This window comes from Ctenopharyngodon idella, chromosome 7 (genome assembly GCF_019924925.1).
Source record: "Ctenopharyngodon idella isolate HZGC_01 chromosome 7, HZGC01, whole genome shotgun sequence".
Taxonomy (NCBI): Eukaryota; Metazoa; Chordata; class Actinopteri; order Cypriniformes; family Xenocyprididae; genus Ctenopharyngodon; species Ctenopharyngodon idella.
This window is the reverse complement of record NC_067226.1, coordinates 35,471,622-35,486,812: the sequence shown is the minus strand read 5'-3', so window position 1 is coordinate 35,486,812 and position 15,191 is coordinate 35,471,622. Positions and strand designations below refer to the sequence as shown.

General features: G+C 40.1%; 2 protein-coding genes across 4 annotated transcripts in view; one reads left to right on the top strand and one right to left on the bottom strand.

Annotated features, from left to right (window-relative positions):
* LOC127516505 (uncharacterized) overlaps nucleotides 1–15,191 on the bottom strand; it is a 263,532-nt gene that overhangs the window by 51,208 nt on the left and 197,133 nt on the right. The gene's annotated exons all lie outside the window — the stretch shown is intronic.
* LOC127516507 (macrophage mannose receptor 1-like) overlaps nucleotides 1–15,191 on the top strand; it is a 77,127-nt gene that overhangs the window by 3,737 nt on the left and 58,199 nt on the right. The window contains exon 5 of one of the 2 annotated variants that reach the window (XM_051901253.1): nucleotides 1–1,856. This exon is cut by the window's left edge and continues 26 nt beyond it. The exons of the other annotated variant lie outside the window; for it this stretch is intronic. Within the exon in view, the coding sequence (XP_051757213.1) occupies nucleotides 1–339 (339 nt within the window). The 3' untranslated portion in view covers nucleotides 340–1,856. Of the gene's footprint in view, nucleotides 1,857–15,191 lie in introns of those variants that run through there. 2 annotated transcript variants of the gene reach the window in all.

Sequence of the window (15,191 nt, the reverse complement as noted above, 5' to 3'; positions counted from 1 at the left end):
CTGACGTGGTCTGAAGCTCTGAGATACTGCAGACAGAATCATGTGGATCTGGTCTCGGTTCATTCAGAAGAGATGCAGCGTGAGGTGATGAATGTGGTTAAACGGGCGTCTACTGAGGCGGTGTGGTTGGGTTTACACAACTACTGCATCATGAACATGTGGCTCTGGTTGAGCGGAGAGATCGTGTGCTATCAGAACTGGGCTCCAGGGAACGGAACGACACCGGAAGACTGCCGCCTCGAGAAGAGAAAAGGAGCAGTTCAGTCTGGAGGAGATCAGCGCTGGATCAGCCTTCCTGAAACTCACAAACTCAACTTCATCTGCAGAAATGATGAGTGAAAAGACACACGTTTGTGTGTTTACTTACATTCACTGTTTTCATTCTTTATTAGTTTTCTTATTTACTTTCATATGTTTGATTTGTTCTCTGGTAATCTCTGAGTGAATCTACTAATTGTTTTTTAAAAGTCTCTGTTTTATTTCTGTAAGTTAATTATCATGACATAATGTGATCGTATCAAAGTTTTCAAATACACTGACCGACCAAAAAAAAAACTCGGTCACTGTTTGGATTTTAATAGGCAAATACTTAAGAATCTATGGATGGATCATTATTACAGTGCTCATTATGTTTCTAGCATGTTATATGTTTGGCAACAATTCTTTTAACCCTTAAAGATGGAGTGTGTAACTTTTAATTTCTTACACAACCATATAGGTAGACACATCATGGCCATATTCCAGGAAGACAATGTCAAGATTTATTTATTTAGAATATGGCCATGATGTGTCTTCCTACATGGTAATAATAATTTAACAATAACTTTTGTTTTTTTTTAATAATAAAAAAAAAATTAAAAATAATTTCTGCAATATAGTGTAGTGAACAGCAGACATGATGGTACCAGAGCTTCACAACAGACATCCCTTTGTCCCACTTTGATTAATACAAAAGAGTGTGATAGCACCCTCAACGACAACTAAATGACTATTGTAATCAGGACTGCCAAAGGTGGAGGACAGGAAAGATGACATTAACGGCCCATTGATGATAGGCTAATCTCATCACAAGTTGCCTTTGTTCACCTCAGACCGTATATGCCTGAGATCAAGGTGTGAACGTCATGGACTCTCAGGGCCACCAAACCAGTTCTGGCTAGAGCACAGCAAGAACAAAGAAAGGCCTCAAGAGAAAGACCATTTCTAAACATATTGGCTCGAAACCACAAAAATGGACAGGAATAATGAAGGAACATGTCCTATACGTCTTTTTACTCATGAAGTGGAAACCACAGTGGAAACCACACCTGAGTTGCATAACTCAAGTACCTCCAACCTACAGAAGGTCCTGCGGATCGACCACCATCTGACCTACAGTTCTCTGGATTACACAAAGACCTCCAGCACTTGGAAAGCAATCCAGTCTCTCCCACTGCACACGGAAGGATACCAGTGGACAACGTTTCCCATTCCCGGACTGATCACCCGACCAAGCGAAACGTAAATATAAGCTAACCAAGGCCTTGGCATTAGGTTGTTGCTAAATGAGATTGCTATTTGTGTAGAGACTGTTTATCTAGTGTCAGCGTATACAGACATACATCAGACACATTATCTGTATTCATAGTAAATGCTTATTTACTATTTCATCCAAGCATCCAGAAAGACCACAATTGACTCCCCCATAGATTGCTCATTCATTCATTTTGTTAACATCCATTTGTGTAGTAGTTCGTAGTTTCTGTTTGATTATTGATTGAATTTTCTTAGTAGTTTAGTCATTTTCCTTAGTAGTATTTAGTGAGTGTGATATTTTACTCTTGTATATCTTTTTGTTAATAAATTAATTTTATTGCAAACTGTGTCATTCTTGTGTTGATAATCAGAGGCTCTACAAGCTCGCCCGAATCTCACTGAATCCTTCAGATGATAAACTTCCTCCAATTTATAAAATTCTAATTCAGTCAACAATCTTTCATGATTGTTCTTTATTGTCAAGGTGAGAGTCCTTTGCTGGTGCCCCGAAATATTGGAAGGAATCATCTGACTCAATATTAATAGTAATACAAAATATTAATATTAATACTTAAGACCACAAATAACTACATTTGTGGTGCCCTCGTGTGAGGCTAATCCAAAATCAATACAATAGTGTGATCTCATGGTGCAGTAAGACTGGGTTTGTAATGTAAATGTATTACACTGCAAAAAATGCTTTTCTTATTTAGTATTTTCGCCTTCTTTCTAGTCTAAATATCTAAAAATATCCATTCTTTTACTAGATAAGTAAAATAACTTGAGGTTTTTTCTTGTTTCCTGGAAAAAATACATTAAAATGAAGTGATTTCTTTCTTAAAACAAACAAAATGATCTGCCAATGGGGTGAGAAAAATAATCACGATTATTTAATGGTGTAATGAAGTCTCTCCAACAAATCTGTTTAGTCATAAGTGAAGCTGGTAATGCTGTTTGTGGAGTTGTTTAATCCTCCTCAGCTGAGATCTTGAAAGATTTAATTCAAGTGATAAGATTTGGTCCTGCATATTTATAAATTTATTGAACATATAAGCCAGTGGTCTCAATCTCAGTTCCTGGAGGGCCACAGCCCTGCAGAGTTTAGAGCTCCAACCAGCTCCAAATTACACCTGCTTGGAAGTTTCTAGTAATCCTGAATCCTGGTTGGAACAAAACTGTGCAGAGCTGTGGCTCTCCAGGAATTGAGTATGAGAACACTGATATAAGCAGTACCTACACACACAGCAATATATATAAGGCACTATACCTTCTATATGATGTGAATTTTAACATTATATATGTTTTGTACATTTAGTTAACAATAGCACAAGCACACCTGCATGTACTAAACCATTCACCAAAAAGCCAAATATAATCTTTCACGTCTTTACATAAATAGCATATGTTTAAATAATAGAACATTAATCACTAACAGATCTCCCCCTATATTAAAACTGAACAAAACACATGAAATAACACTTAATTTCAACATTGACCCTTCCTTTAACAATCAGAAGCAAAGCATGCTTGGGAACTAGAAATCTGCTGTAACTCATTCCATGAATGTGTGTACATACATTCACATTTATATGGGAACATGTATATGCAATATATATGTACAATAAATGATAAAACTTTATGAATTTATTACATAGCATCATCTTAAAAGAAATAAATCATTCTCAGATTTGAAATATAGGGTGAGACTTGTGTCTTTAGCTGCAATAAGCTTCTAGACTCTAAAGGTTTCTCTTTGAGAAATGTGCCAAATCTGCAATACAGATTCCGTTGCTTTAATCCTTGTCTACAGCCGCTTGCGTCACCTGCTGGCGAGGCCAACTACCAGCAGATGGAGATTATGCATCGGCAATCTACTGCTATTCCTGCAGTTCCCGGATGTGCAACGTTGAATCTTCTGTCGAATTTGAACCACTGAATTTGTGGAAGCGAATATGTAATTTTCAATTAGTGCAATTCAACAAGCTTTTTTATTTCAAAAAGATTTGTCATTACATTTCTTCCATACTCCTCACTCTCAGCTGGTTGCTATAGCAGAGTCAAGAGGCATTTATTTGTCATTTGCACAGTTAACACAGAGGAAAACTGGGCATTGAAATGCTTGTGATGAAGCTCAGATATACAGGTGCTGGTCATATAATTAGAATATCATCAAAATGTTAATTTATTTCACCAATTCCATTCAAAAAGTGAAACTTGTATATCATATTCATTCATTACACACAGACTGATAGATTTCAAATGTTTATTTCTTTTAATTTTGATGATTATAACTGACAACTAAGGAAAATCCCAAATTCAGTATCTCAGAAAATTAGAATATTGTGAAAAGGTTCAATATTGAAGACACCTGGTGCCACACTCTAATCAGCTAATTAACTCAAAACACCTGCAAAGGCCTTTAAATGGTCTCTCAGTCTAGTTCTGTAGGCTACACAATCATGGGGAAGACTGCTGACTTGACAGTTGTCCAAAAGACGCCCATTGACACCTTGCACAAGGAGGGCAAGACACAAAAGTTCATTGCAAAAGAGGCTGGCTGTTCACAGAGCTCTGTGTCCAAGCACATTAATAGAGAGGCGAAGGGAAGGAAAAGATGTGGTAGAAAAAAGTGTACAAGCAATAGGGATAACCACACCCTGGAAAGGATTGTGAAACAAAACCCATTCAAAAATGTGGGGGAGATTCACAAAGAGTGGACTGCAGCTGGAGTCAGTGCTTCAAGAACCACTACGCACAGACGTATGCAAGACATGGGTTTCAGCTGTCGCATTCCTTGTGTCAAGCCACTCTTGAACAACAGACAGCGTCAGAAGCGTCTCGCATGGGCTAAAGACAAAAAGGACTGGACTGCTGCTGAGTGGTCCAAAGTTATGTTCTCTGATGAAAGTAAATTTTGCATTTCCTTTGGACATCAGGGTCCCAGAGTCTGGAGGAAGAGAGGAGAGGCACACAATCCACGTTGCTTGAGGTCCAGTGTAAAGTTTCCACAGTCAGTGATGGTTTGGGATACCATGTCATCTGCTGGTGTTGGTTCACTGTGTTTTCTGAGGTCCAAGGTCAACGCAGCCGTATACCAGGAAGTTTTAGAGCACTTCATGCTTCCTGCTGCTGACCAACTTTATGGAGATGCAGATTTCATTTTCCAACAGGACTTGGCACCTGCACACAGTGCCAAAGCTACCAGTACCTGGTTTAAGGACCATGGTATCCCTGTTCTTAATTGGCCAGCAAACTTGCCTGACCTTAACCCCATAGAAAATCTATGGGGTATTGTGAAGAGGAAGATGCGATATGCCAGACCCAACAATGCAGAAGAGCTGAAGGCCACTATCAGAGCAACCTGGGCTCTTATAACACCTGAGCAGTGCCACAGACTGATCGACTCCATGCCACGCCGCATTGCTGCAGTAATTCAGGCAAAAGGAGCCCCAACTAAGTATTGAGTGCTGTACATGCTCATACTTTTCATGTTCATACTTTTTAGTTGGCCAAGATTTCTAAAAATCCTTTCTTTGTATTGGTCTTAAGTAAAATTCTAATTTTCTGAGATACTAAATTTGGGATTTTCCTTAGTTGTCAGTTATAATCATCAAAATTAAAAGAAATAAACATTTGAAATATATCAGTCTGTGTGTAATGAATGAATATAATATATAAGTTTCACTTTTTGAATAGAATTAGTGAAATAAATCAACTTTTTGATGATATTCTAATTATATGACCAGCACCTGTACAGTGACAATAACAGGACCATACATAAACCATACATAAATAATAAAATGGTAAACATGAATATACACAAGACAAAGTGGAGGGCTGTAACAGGAGTCCACTGCAGGCAAATCTTAAAGAACCCAAATGCAGTTTATTTAAACAAATCCAAAAATGAACAAAAAGAACATAACAAATGCTTGGCTTGGCATGGTGTAGCATGAATAAAACAAACATGAAGCACACCCACAGTGGTACATGGACAATACTTGACAAGGACGCATGACAAACATGAGGGTTTAAACACACAAGGACTAATGACAAGACAAGACACACCTGTGCACAATCAACCAATAAACAAAGTAAACATAGGACACATGACAAGGGAGCACATGGCAGGATCACATGAGGACAAGGAAATCACGTGACATGGGAGCACATGGCAAAACATAACAAACATGGCAAAGAAACAAGAAGCATGAACATAATAAAACATGAAACTTGAACATGAACAAAACCAAAACTAGACATGACAAGGGCACTGAGAGATGAAAGTGACATGTGCTATTGCACAGGCAGAACAATAAATGCAGACAGAGCAATGAATACAAATAAGTGGCAGTAACAGATACAATAAAGGGTAGACAGTTGTTACGACCACTAGGGGTCAGCCGTAACAGGAAAAGGAAGAGAGTCACTACCAGAGAGATGCAAAATAATAATTTTTATTTACAATAAGGGTTCGGCGTCAGGAGCAGACAAGTCCAAAATAACAAACCAAACAACCTCTACACTTCCTAAATCAAAATGAAAGAAAACAAAATACAGTTTAAACTTACCTGACTCCCTAAACCAAAAACAGCATGAAAAGATGAGAAAAATAAAATGGCGTCAAATCCCCTACATCCCTTAACTAGGTATTTACAAAAGATATATATATAAGTCCGTAGCAAACTGTTCAAAATCAGAATCCAAAATCATAGTCAATCAGGCATGGGTCAAGTTAACAAGAAATATCACAGGTACAAAATCACATTCACAATCTCAAATAGGGATGGGTAGTTCGACACCCAGTGTCTTGACACGTCTTGAGTTTTCGACACACTAGTGCTCCAAAACAGCGTTCTGGAGCATTGCTTGTCACGTGACCTGTGGAAATGAAGCTTCGTTACCTCACTGACACGTCACGTCGGGCTCAAACAAATGAATATTTTCTATAGCTGGGAACGTGATTAGTAAAAAAGGAGCTGCTTAAGGTCCAGCACAGTGAAACAAATAATATTCTTGAATAAAAATATGAAGTTGCATTTGTATTTGTGCATTTGTGTTTTTTTTTAACAATGTGCATGTTTGTGTTCTTTTGTAAGGAACACACAAAAAATGGTGCAATGAAAAAAATCACATAGACCTAATTTATTGACGTATTAAACATTCTATTTAGAAGGTGAAAAGATACAAGTTTGATGCGAGTAAAAATGAAGAACAGAAAGTCTTTATTGTCATTGTATTATGCAAAATGCAATGAAACTTCGCTGCACACACACGCACCGCCATCTTTCTAATATGGTTATTAAATATACAAATAAACCTTACAATGACATCCCAACAAACAAAACTGAATGACACAGGTGATGTAGTAATTTTTATTGACCACCAGATGGCGAAGTAGAGCACTGTTTCAAAAGCTTCGAAGCACCGACACAGTTTGTTGTAAAAGCCTCACTGCTTCAAAAGCCTCATTCGGCACATCCCTAATCTCAAATAATCACTCACAATCTCTCTGATACAACACTCTAGACTAGAACAAATGACAACAATATGAAGCAATAGTGAAGGGTGCACAATCAATCACACAATGGCACAAGAATGGCAGAGGTTGAGTGTTTGGGGCGGTCCTTATATCTGGATCAGATGTGAAGGAGAACCAATCGCAGCCTTCAACCAGTTATCGCAAGGAACCTTCCACCTGTAACACAAATTTGCACATGCAAATACACAGAGAAGAGATACATAAGAAGATATACACAGGACAACAGAATGAAATAGATGAGCAAATGGCTCCTAACACCCCCATCCATAAAATAAAGTATAAAGTGTTGGCAGTAAAGTGCACACAGTAAATTCCCTGGAGTAGCAAGCTGGCAGTGGAGACGGCAAGAGTGCGTAAGTGTTTTGCTTAATATCTGTTTCGGGTCAGTTGCTTAGTTTATTATTTGCTGCTAGGAAAGATTAATTTCGATTCTGTGCTTTTTTCTATTTTCTGCCTTCTCTATAATTTGTATTTTAATTGTACACATTGCTATTTAGAATAACAGCCGCGTTTGCAGCGTTTGTTGGTGTTATTGCTCGTTTTTCGCATTTAAGTGCTGTGTTGTTCCCGCATTAGTTTTGATTTGACCCATTCATGGGCTATAGGCTTTAGCTTTAAAGGCGGGCACAGTTGTTTTCACTCACGGGTTAATAAGCAGTATATTTATTGTGTGTGCGCGAAGCGTTCAGCTCTCGTGTTCAGCCTCCTCGTGTGAAGACCGACTCGGGTAAAGATCTGTGACTCTACCTGCGCGACTCCACCAAGCAAGGACTCCGGTAAGACACTTAAGCATCTTTCTTTCCCACTTTTTCTTTTCCTTCATACTCAGCATGTGCTTTCAATACATTCCTGTTGTCTCTCGGCAGCGTTCCACTATCACACGTAGAAGGTAGCACAATACTGCCAATCTGCGTCCTATCTACTCCTCCTCTAACACACCTCTCTCTGTTTCTGTGGGTCTATGGAACTGTCAGTCAGCAGTTAACAAAGCTGACTTCATTCCAGCCTTTGCTACTAAATCTATTCTCAATATCTTGGGCTTGACTGAGACCTGGATTCGTCCAGAGGACTCAACAACTCCCGCTGCTCTCTCTAACAACTTCACTTTCTCTCATACCCCTCGCCAGTCTGGGAGGGGTGGGGGCACTGGTCTTCTCATTTCTAACAATTGGAAATATTCAACTCACTCTTCTCTATGCACTAACAATTAGTTTGAGATTCATGCTATTACAATCAACTCTGGTCCAAATTCATATTGTAGTATTTTATCGCCCCCCAGGCCAACTGGGTACCTTTGTAGAGGAACTGGACATGCTGCTATCCTCATTCCCAGAGGATGGCAGTCCACTTGTAGTTTTTGGCGATTTCAACATTCATCTAGAGAAGCCTTATGCTTCAGACTTCCTCTCTTCTAGCCTCATTTGATCTCAAATGGCTTATCACCACAAGTACCCACAAATCTGGCAACCAACTTGACCTCATTTACATGTGCAACTGTATCACAGACAACATTTTGGTCAGACCTCTGCACATTTCCGATTATTTCTTCGTTACTTTTAATCTACAACTCACTACTTGTGCGCCACCAACCCCTCTACCATTTACCTTCAGACTTAACTGCGCTCTCTTTCTCCTTCTCATCTTTCCTCTGTTGTGTCATCCTCCCTTCCTTCACCCACACAATTCTCATCTCTGGATGTGAATACAGCAACAGACACTTTATGTTCCACTTTAACTTCTTCTCTAGACAATGTCTGTCCTCTCTCATCCAGGCCAGCATGTGCTACTCCCTCTAACCCCTGGTTATCTGATGTTCTTTGTGAACACCGGACCAAACTCAGGGTGGCAGAGAGAAAATGGTGCAAATCAAAAGACCCATCTGACCTAGGTAACTATCAGTTTCTCCTCTCATCCTTTTCTGATGAAGTTCATGCCGCTAAGTATTCATATTTCCACAACAAGATCAACAGCGCTTCAAATACATGCACGCTTTTCAAAACATTCAACTCTCTCCTCTGTCCCCCTCCACCACCACCCACAACCTCTTTAACTGCTGATGATTTTGCTAATTTCTTCACTGACAAAACAACAACCATCCGCATTCAGTTCTCAGCTCCACACACACAGGAACTCAGACCATCCACAGCCACAAATCTTCTCCCCTCCTTCTCTCCCCTCACTGAGGCAGAAATATCCAAACTTCTCCTCTCCAGTCATTCTACCACCTGTCTTCTAGATCCCATCCCCTCACACCTTCTACAAGCCATCTCTCCTACACTTTTACCAGTACTCACACACATTATCAACACATCTCTGCTCACTGACATTTCCCCTACCGCATTCAAGCAGGCTCGGGTAACCCCACTGCTTAAAAAACCCACATTAAACACATCACTTGTAGACAGTCACAGACCTGTCTCTCTCCTACCATTCATAGCAAAAACACTTGAACGGGTTGTGTTCAAACAGGTATCATCTTTCCTCTCACAGAATAACCAATTGGACCTCAACCAATCCGGTTTCAAGAGCGGCCATTCAACTTAGACTGCATTACTGTCGGTCACTGAATCTCTACGGATTGCGAAGGCTAATTCCAAATCATTAATTCTCATTCTGCTAGATCTATCTTCTGCCTTTGACACTGTGAATCATCAGATCCTTCTGTCCACCCTGTCATCACTGGGCATCACAGGAACCCCACTTTGCTGGTTTGAATCCTATCTCACAAGTAGGTCTTTCAGGGTTGCCTGGAGAGGGGAGGTATCCAAAGCACATCAACTGATCACAGGGGTTCCTCAGGGTTCAGTCCTTGGACCTCTCCTCTTCTCCATATACACTACATCACTGGGTCCCATCATACAGGCACATGGTTTCTCCTACCATTGCTATGCTGATGACAAGCAGCTTTTCCTTTCATTTCATCCAGATGATCCCACAGTAGCTGCACGAATCTCAAGCTGTCTGGCGGACATCTCGGCATGGATGAAGGGAGATCACCTGCAGCTCAACCTGGCAAAGACAGAGCTTCTTGTCTTCCCTGCCAATCCAACTCTACAGCACAATTTCTCCATCCAGCTTGGTACATCATCGATTACCCCATCACGGTCAGCCAGAAATCTCGGAGTAATCTTTGATGACCAACTGAACTTGAGTTGCACTACACAACATCAGGAAAATCAGGCCTTTTCTAACACAACATGCAACACAACTTCTAGTCCAGGCCCTGGTCATTTCTAGGCTTGATTACTGCAATGCTCTTTTGGCTGGACTGCCATCATGCACAATCAAACCTCTACAAATGATTCAGAACGCTGCAGCACGTCTTGTCTTTAAAGAGCCCAAAAGAGCCCACGTCGCACCTCTCTTCATCTCTCTGCACTGGCTACCACTTGTTGCTTGCATCAAGTTCAAGGCACTGACGCTTGCTAACAGATCTACCACGGGCTCAGCACCCTCCTACTTACACTCACTCTTACGAGTCTACATCCCTACCAGAAGCCTGTGATCACTAAATGAGCGAAGGCTTGTGGTACCATCACAGAGAGGCACAACATCGCTCTCTAGAACATTCTCATTCACTGTTCCTTGCTGGTGGAATGATCTCCCCGCCTTCATCCGGAATGCAGAATCCCTGGGAATATTCAAAAGACAGCTGAAAACTCATCTCTTTCGAGAGCACTTAATCTCATCTTAATAAAAAAAAAAAAAAAAGTTTTTCTCTTCTTTTAATCCCTCCCTATTCTAGATTACGCTAATCTAAGCAAGGTCTGAAACTTGTATTGTGAGCACTTCTTGTGGCTATTTGCCTCTTCACAATGACTCGCTTATTGTATTCCTCACTTGTAAGTCGCTTTGAATAAAATGAATAAATGTTAAAAATGTTAAAATGTTAAATTAACACTGCCTGGTGTTCATGTGGAAACCAATGGCAGGGTGTTAAAAATAACACTGAAGCAATGTTTGTAACAGATCCATTGGTGGCAAGTTTGCAGGAGAACCCAAGTACAGTTTTATTTATTTACAAACATGATCAAACAGGAAACAAAGACACATGGCAAACATGAGGGTTTAAATACACAAGGGCTAATGACTAGACAAGACACACCTGTGCACAATCAACCAATAAACCAATGACAACATAGGGCACGTGACAAGGGAGCACATGGCAAACATGGAAACAAAGCAATAAACAGGAAGGTAGGTAAGTTATCCCTTAAAAACCTTAATAAGAATGCTCTTTTGTTTGTTGTATTTTGGCCTCTCCTCTCCTGAAGCCTTTTGTTAATTCCCACAGTTTGTTTAATAAATCTTGTCTTATTTTGAAGCTTGTGTTATTGAGCATTTTATAAAACACTTTTAACAATAGAAGTCTTACATTAAATGACACAATCTTCCTAAGGAAGTATAATCTTTGCTGACCCTTTTTGTTCACAGCATCAGTCCATTTGTCCCACCTCAATTTGTGATCTAAAACAACTCTGAGCTATTTATACTCCTCAACACTCCCCTTTCTTCTCCTAATCTTCTCCCCTTTAATAGTGGTTACACTCGCTGAGGACTCTTTCCTAAAATCAATACACGTCTTTAGTTTTTAAAATTCATTAAATTCATTTAAAAAGGGTCCACTGTCCTCATCCCCTTTGAGGATACTAACCAAAGCAGTATCATCTGCAAATTTAATTAAATATCTCCCTGGACAAGTGCTCCTGCAATTGTTTGTATACAAAATAAACACTACAATGTTGTGGAGAACTAACATTCATAATTTGTTTTTCAGACAATGAGGTACCCACACACACTCGTTGAACTCTATTACTCAAAAAATCCTGAGACCACAAAATCAGTCCTCCATCTAGAGAGAAATATATCGATAGTCTTTCAACCGATACAGATGGCAAAAAAGTTATTAAAAGCAGAAGAAAAGTCAGCAAAGAGAAGTTTTACATGGTTTCTGGATCCCTCAAGATGCGAATACACAATATGCAACAGTGTTAAAATAGCATCATCTGCTCCCTTATTGGACTGATAAGCAAATTGAAACGGATCCAATAAATGCTGTGTGTTTTCTACAATATAGAAGGCATGGAAGAACCCGTATTCGGTTCGTATTCATTGACATCAGTGAGCAAACTTTGCTGATGTTGAGGGATTGAGCCAGCATGGGTGTGTGTCGATGCCCCCTATTGACGAGACGTTTGCAAACTATCTCGTCACAGGGAGGGCGCCGACACTGAAAGCTCCGGTCCTGCCAACTAAACCCCTTAAAGTGACATCTCGCTTAAACGGCAGGGCATACGTGGCATGTAACACACCATGGCGGTGTTACAAGCCTACCAGGCCGACCTGCTGAAGGATCAAGCAAACAAACTGCCGAGTCGATCGGAAGATCAATGGCGGCGATGGTGGCCACGGAGAGACATCCTAATGCATTGTTGAGACTCTGTATACAGACAGGTTGCTGGCCAGAGACTGGGTTTTTTTGTCAGACCAGGTCGGCCTCCCTGGTGGCATTTGGGGTGACTATGTCCCCCTTCTGGTGGCTGGCTGGGGTTCGGTTCGGATCCCTAGCCACATTCCCTTAAAGGGACCTTCTTTCTTCGGAAGATTTGGTCCCAGAAGCCTTGGAGCGGCCTTGGTAGGCTCTCTGCGGAAGGCCTCTTTGAGGTTTAGCTTGGGCTGTTGGCCGTAGGGAATGCTGTCACTGACAGCCTTTGTGCGACCCGAGGGTGAGTTGCTCTGGCGTTTCTTTCGAAACTGCTTTTACGTTTGTCTAGCCATTGTGGCATGCACTCCCCTCAAGCATGGTGGCGTGGGTATATCGTTCCCGATAGTGTTTTAAACGCAGAGTAGAGTTCCCTTTCGAAAGGGAACATCTCAGGTTACGTATGTAACCATGGTTCCCTGAGAACAGGGAACGAGACTCTGCGTTTCCTTGCCATGCTCCGGGGCTGCCTGCTGAACAGTCCCTCAGACGATAAGATACTGACTGATGCTCTAGGCGCTCCTTATATACTTCCGGGTCGCGCTATGATGATGTCATAGGCTGTCGCCGGCCAATAGGATTGGAGAGATTTGATACTTGGCTTTCAAACATCGGTTCATGTGTGACGTTCCCCATAGCGTGTCAAACGCAGAGTCTTGCTCCCTGTTCTCAGGGAACCATGGTTACATAGGTAACCTGAGACATTTTCCATATAGTTGGCACTACATGCTGGTCAAAAGACTTTTGAAACAACAAAGCAAAAACTATAGATAATTGCTCAGCACAGGTTTTTAACACATAACCACAAATATTATCCGGCCCAGGACTCTTGTGTGTATTGCATTTTTGAAACATTTTCTCGACATCAACTTCTATTATAGAAAAATTATTAGTCGATGTCAAGATATTTTATTAATTTTTATTTCTCTCTTCGCTACTCCCCTCAAAACAAGAAAATAACAAATTTAACCTATTTGCTAGTTTAAAATCTTATTTTTTTCATCTGTAGCTGTCATATTTATGTTGTTCTTCCCTATACTCTTATGTGGGACATTAATCATCGTCCTGATTCCCTCCCAGGCCTGTTTAGAATTTCCTTGTGACATTTTAGCCTCCAGTTTTTGTTTTTATAGGGCCTTATATACTTTTTGTCTTTTGATTTCTCTTTGAATTTCCCTTTTAACTAAGACTCAGAAGTATATTGATCCATTTGCAGTTTATTCAACAACAAGGGCAGTACAGAAATCATAAACCAGATAACAGGCAGAGGGTCGGGGCAGGCGGCAGACAGGAATAAACAATAGCAGGCAGTCAAGTAGGCAGGCAGCAAGAATCAGAGTCCAAACAACAGTCCAATCGATAACAGGCAAGCAAACAGGAATAAACGCTCAGAAATGATAACCGTGGCAAAGAACTGCGTGTGAGTGCGTGTTTTATAGTGCATGGGTAATGAGAGGATTGGCAGCAGGTGCATGTGCAATCAGTCCCAGGTATGTGGGTGTATGGGAAATGTAGTCCAATTGAAAACTAATATTCAGGAGAGGGCTCCCTCTGGCGGCCCGAGAGATCTGGTGCAGGGGATCCAATCGTGACAGACATCACTATTATATGTTTTTATCTTCTTAATTAATAGTTGTTTTAATTTCTTTAATACCCATGGTTTGTTATTAGGATATATTTTATACTTTTTTTTGTGGGTATAACTGACTCCACACAAAAACTGATATAAATCTTTACAGTCTTTACCTGAGGTTTCTCACTTTCAAGAAGTCTTTGATATTTAGGTTGAAGAATAACAACATCATAGTCAGAACCTCCAACTGATGGTAGCATGGAGGCAGAAAAATACCTTTAACGTTGCCACAACACTTGTCCAATATCTTATTTTTCCTAGTGCAAATATATAAATCCTCTGTAGGCTATAGCGTCTCATTAACAACATTCGCTTCGACCTTTGAGGACGCAGCCTCTGAATTGAGACACAGTTATAGTGTAACTTTCCTGTTACTGCAATAAAACTAACAGATAAGACTGGATGAAATATTAAATATGACTAGAACAATAACCCTCACTGATTATCACTCAGCTTCACGTCAGAGATGTAAATATTGTCCAGACTGAATGTCTAAATGTGGTGTGGACATAAGAAAATGAGTGATGAGGATGTGTTTACGTGCAAATGTGTTCATATGTTATAAACAAGAAAGAATAAACAGCAAGAGTATGAAATAAAACAAAATAAGAATTTTCACAAAGAGACGAATTCTAAAAAAATGTAACAATGTTTTAATGTCTGTGTTCCAGCCAATCACAATCAAGTATTTAGAGGAAATAAGACTGAAACAGCAGCAGCAGAAGATGATGTTATTATTTCAGTGGGATAATGAGAGTCCGACAACCTTTACTAACATTATAAATGAACTTCAGGGGAATGAAAGCACGATATGAGCACTTCAAAGAGTTAGTTCACCCAAAAATGAAATTTCTGTCATTAATTACTCACCCTCATGTTGTTCCAAACCTGTAAGCCCTTTGTTCATCTTCGGAACACAAATTAAGATATTATGATGAAATCTGAGAGGTTTTTTATTCTCTTATGAAAGCAACGAAATTACCACATTACAAAATTAGTAAAAACATTGTTAAAATAGT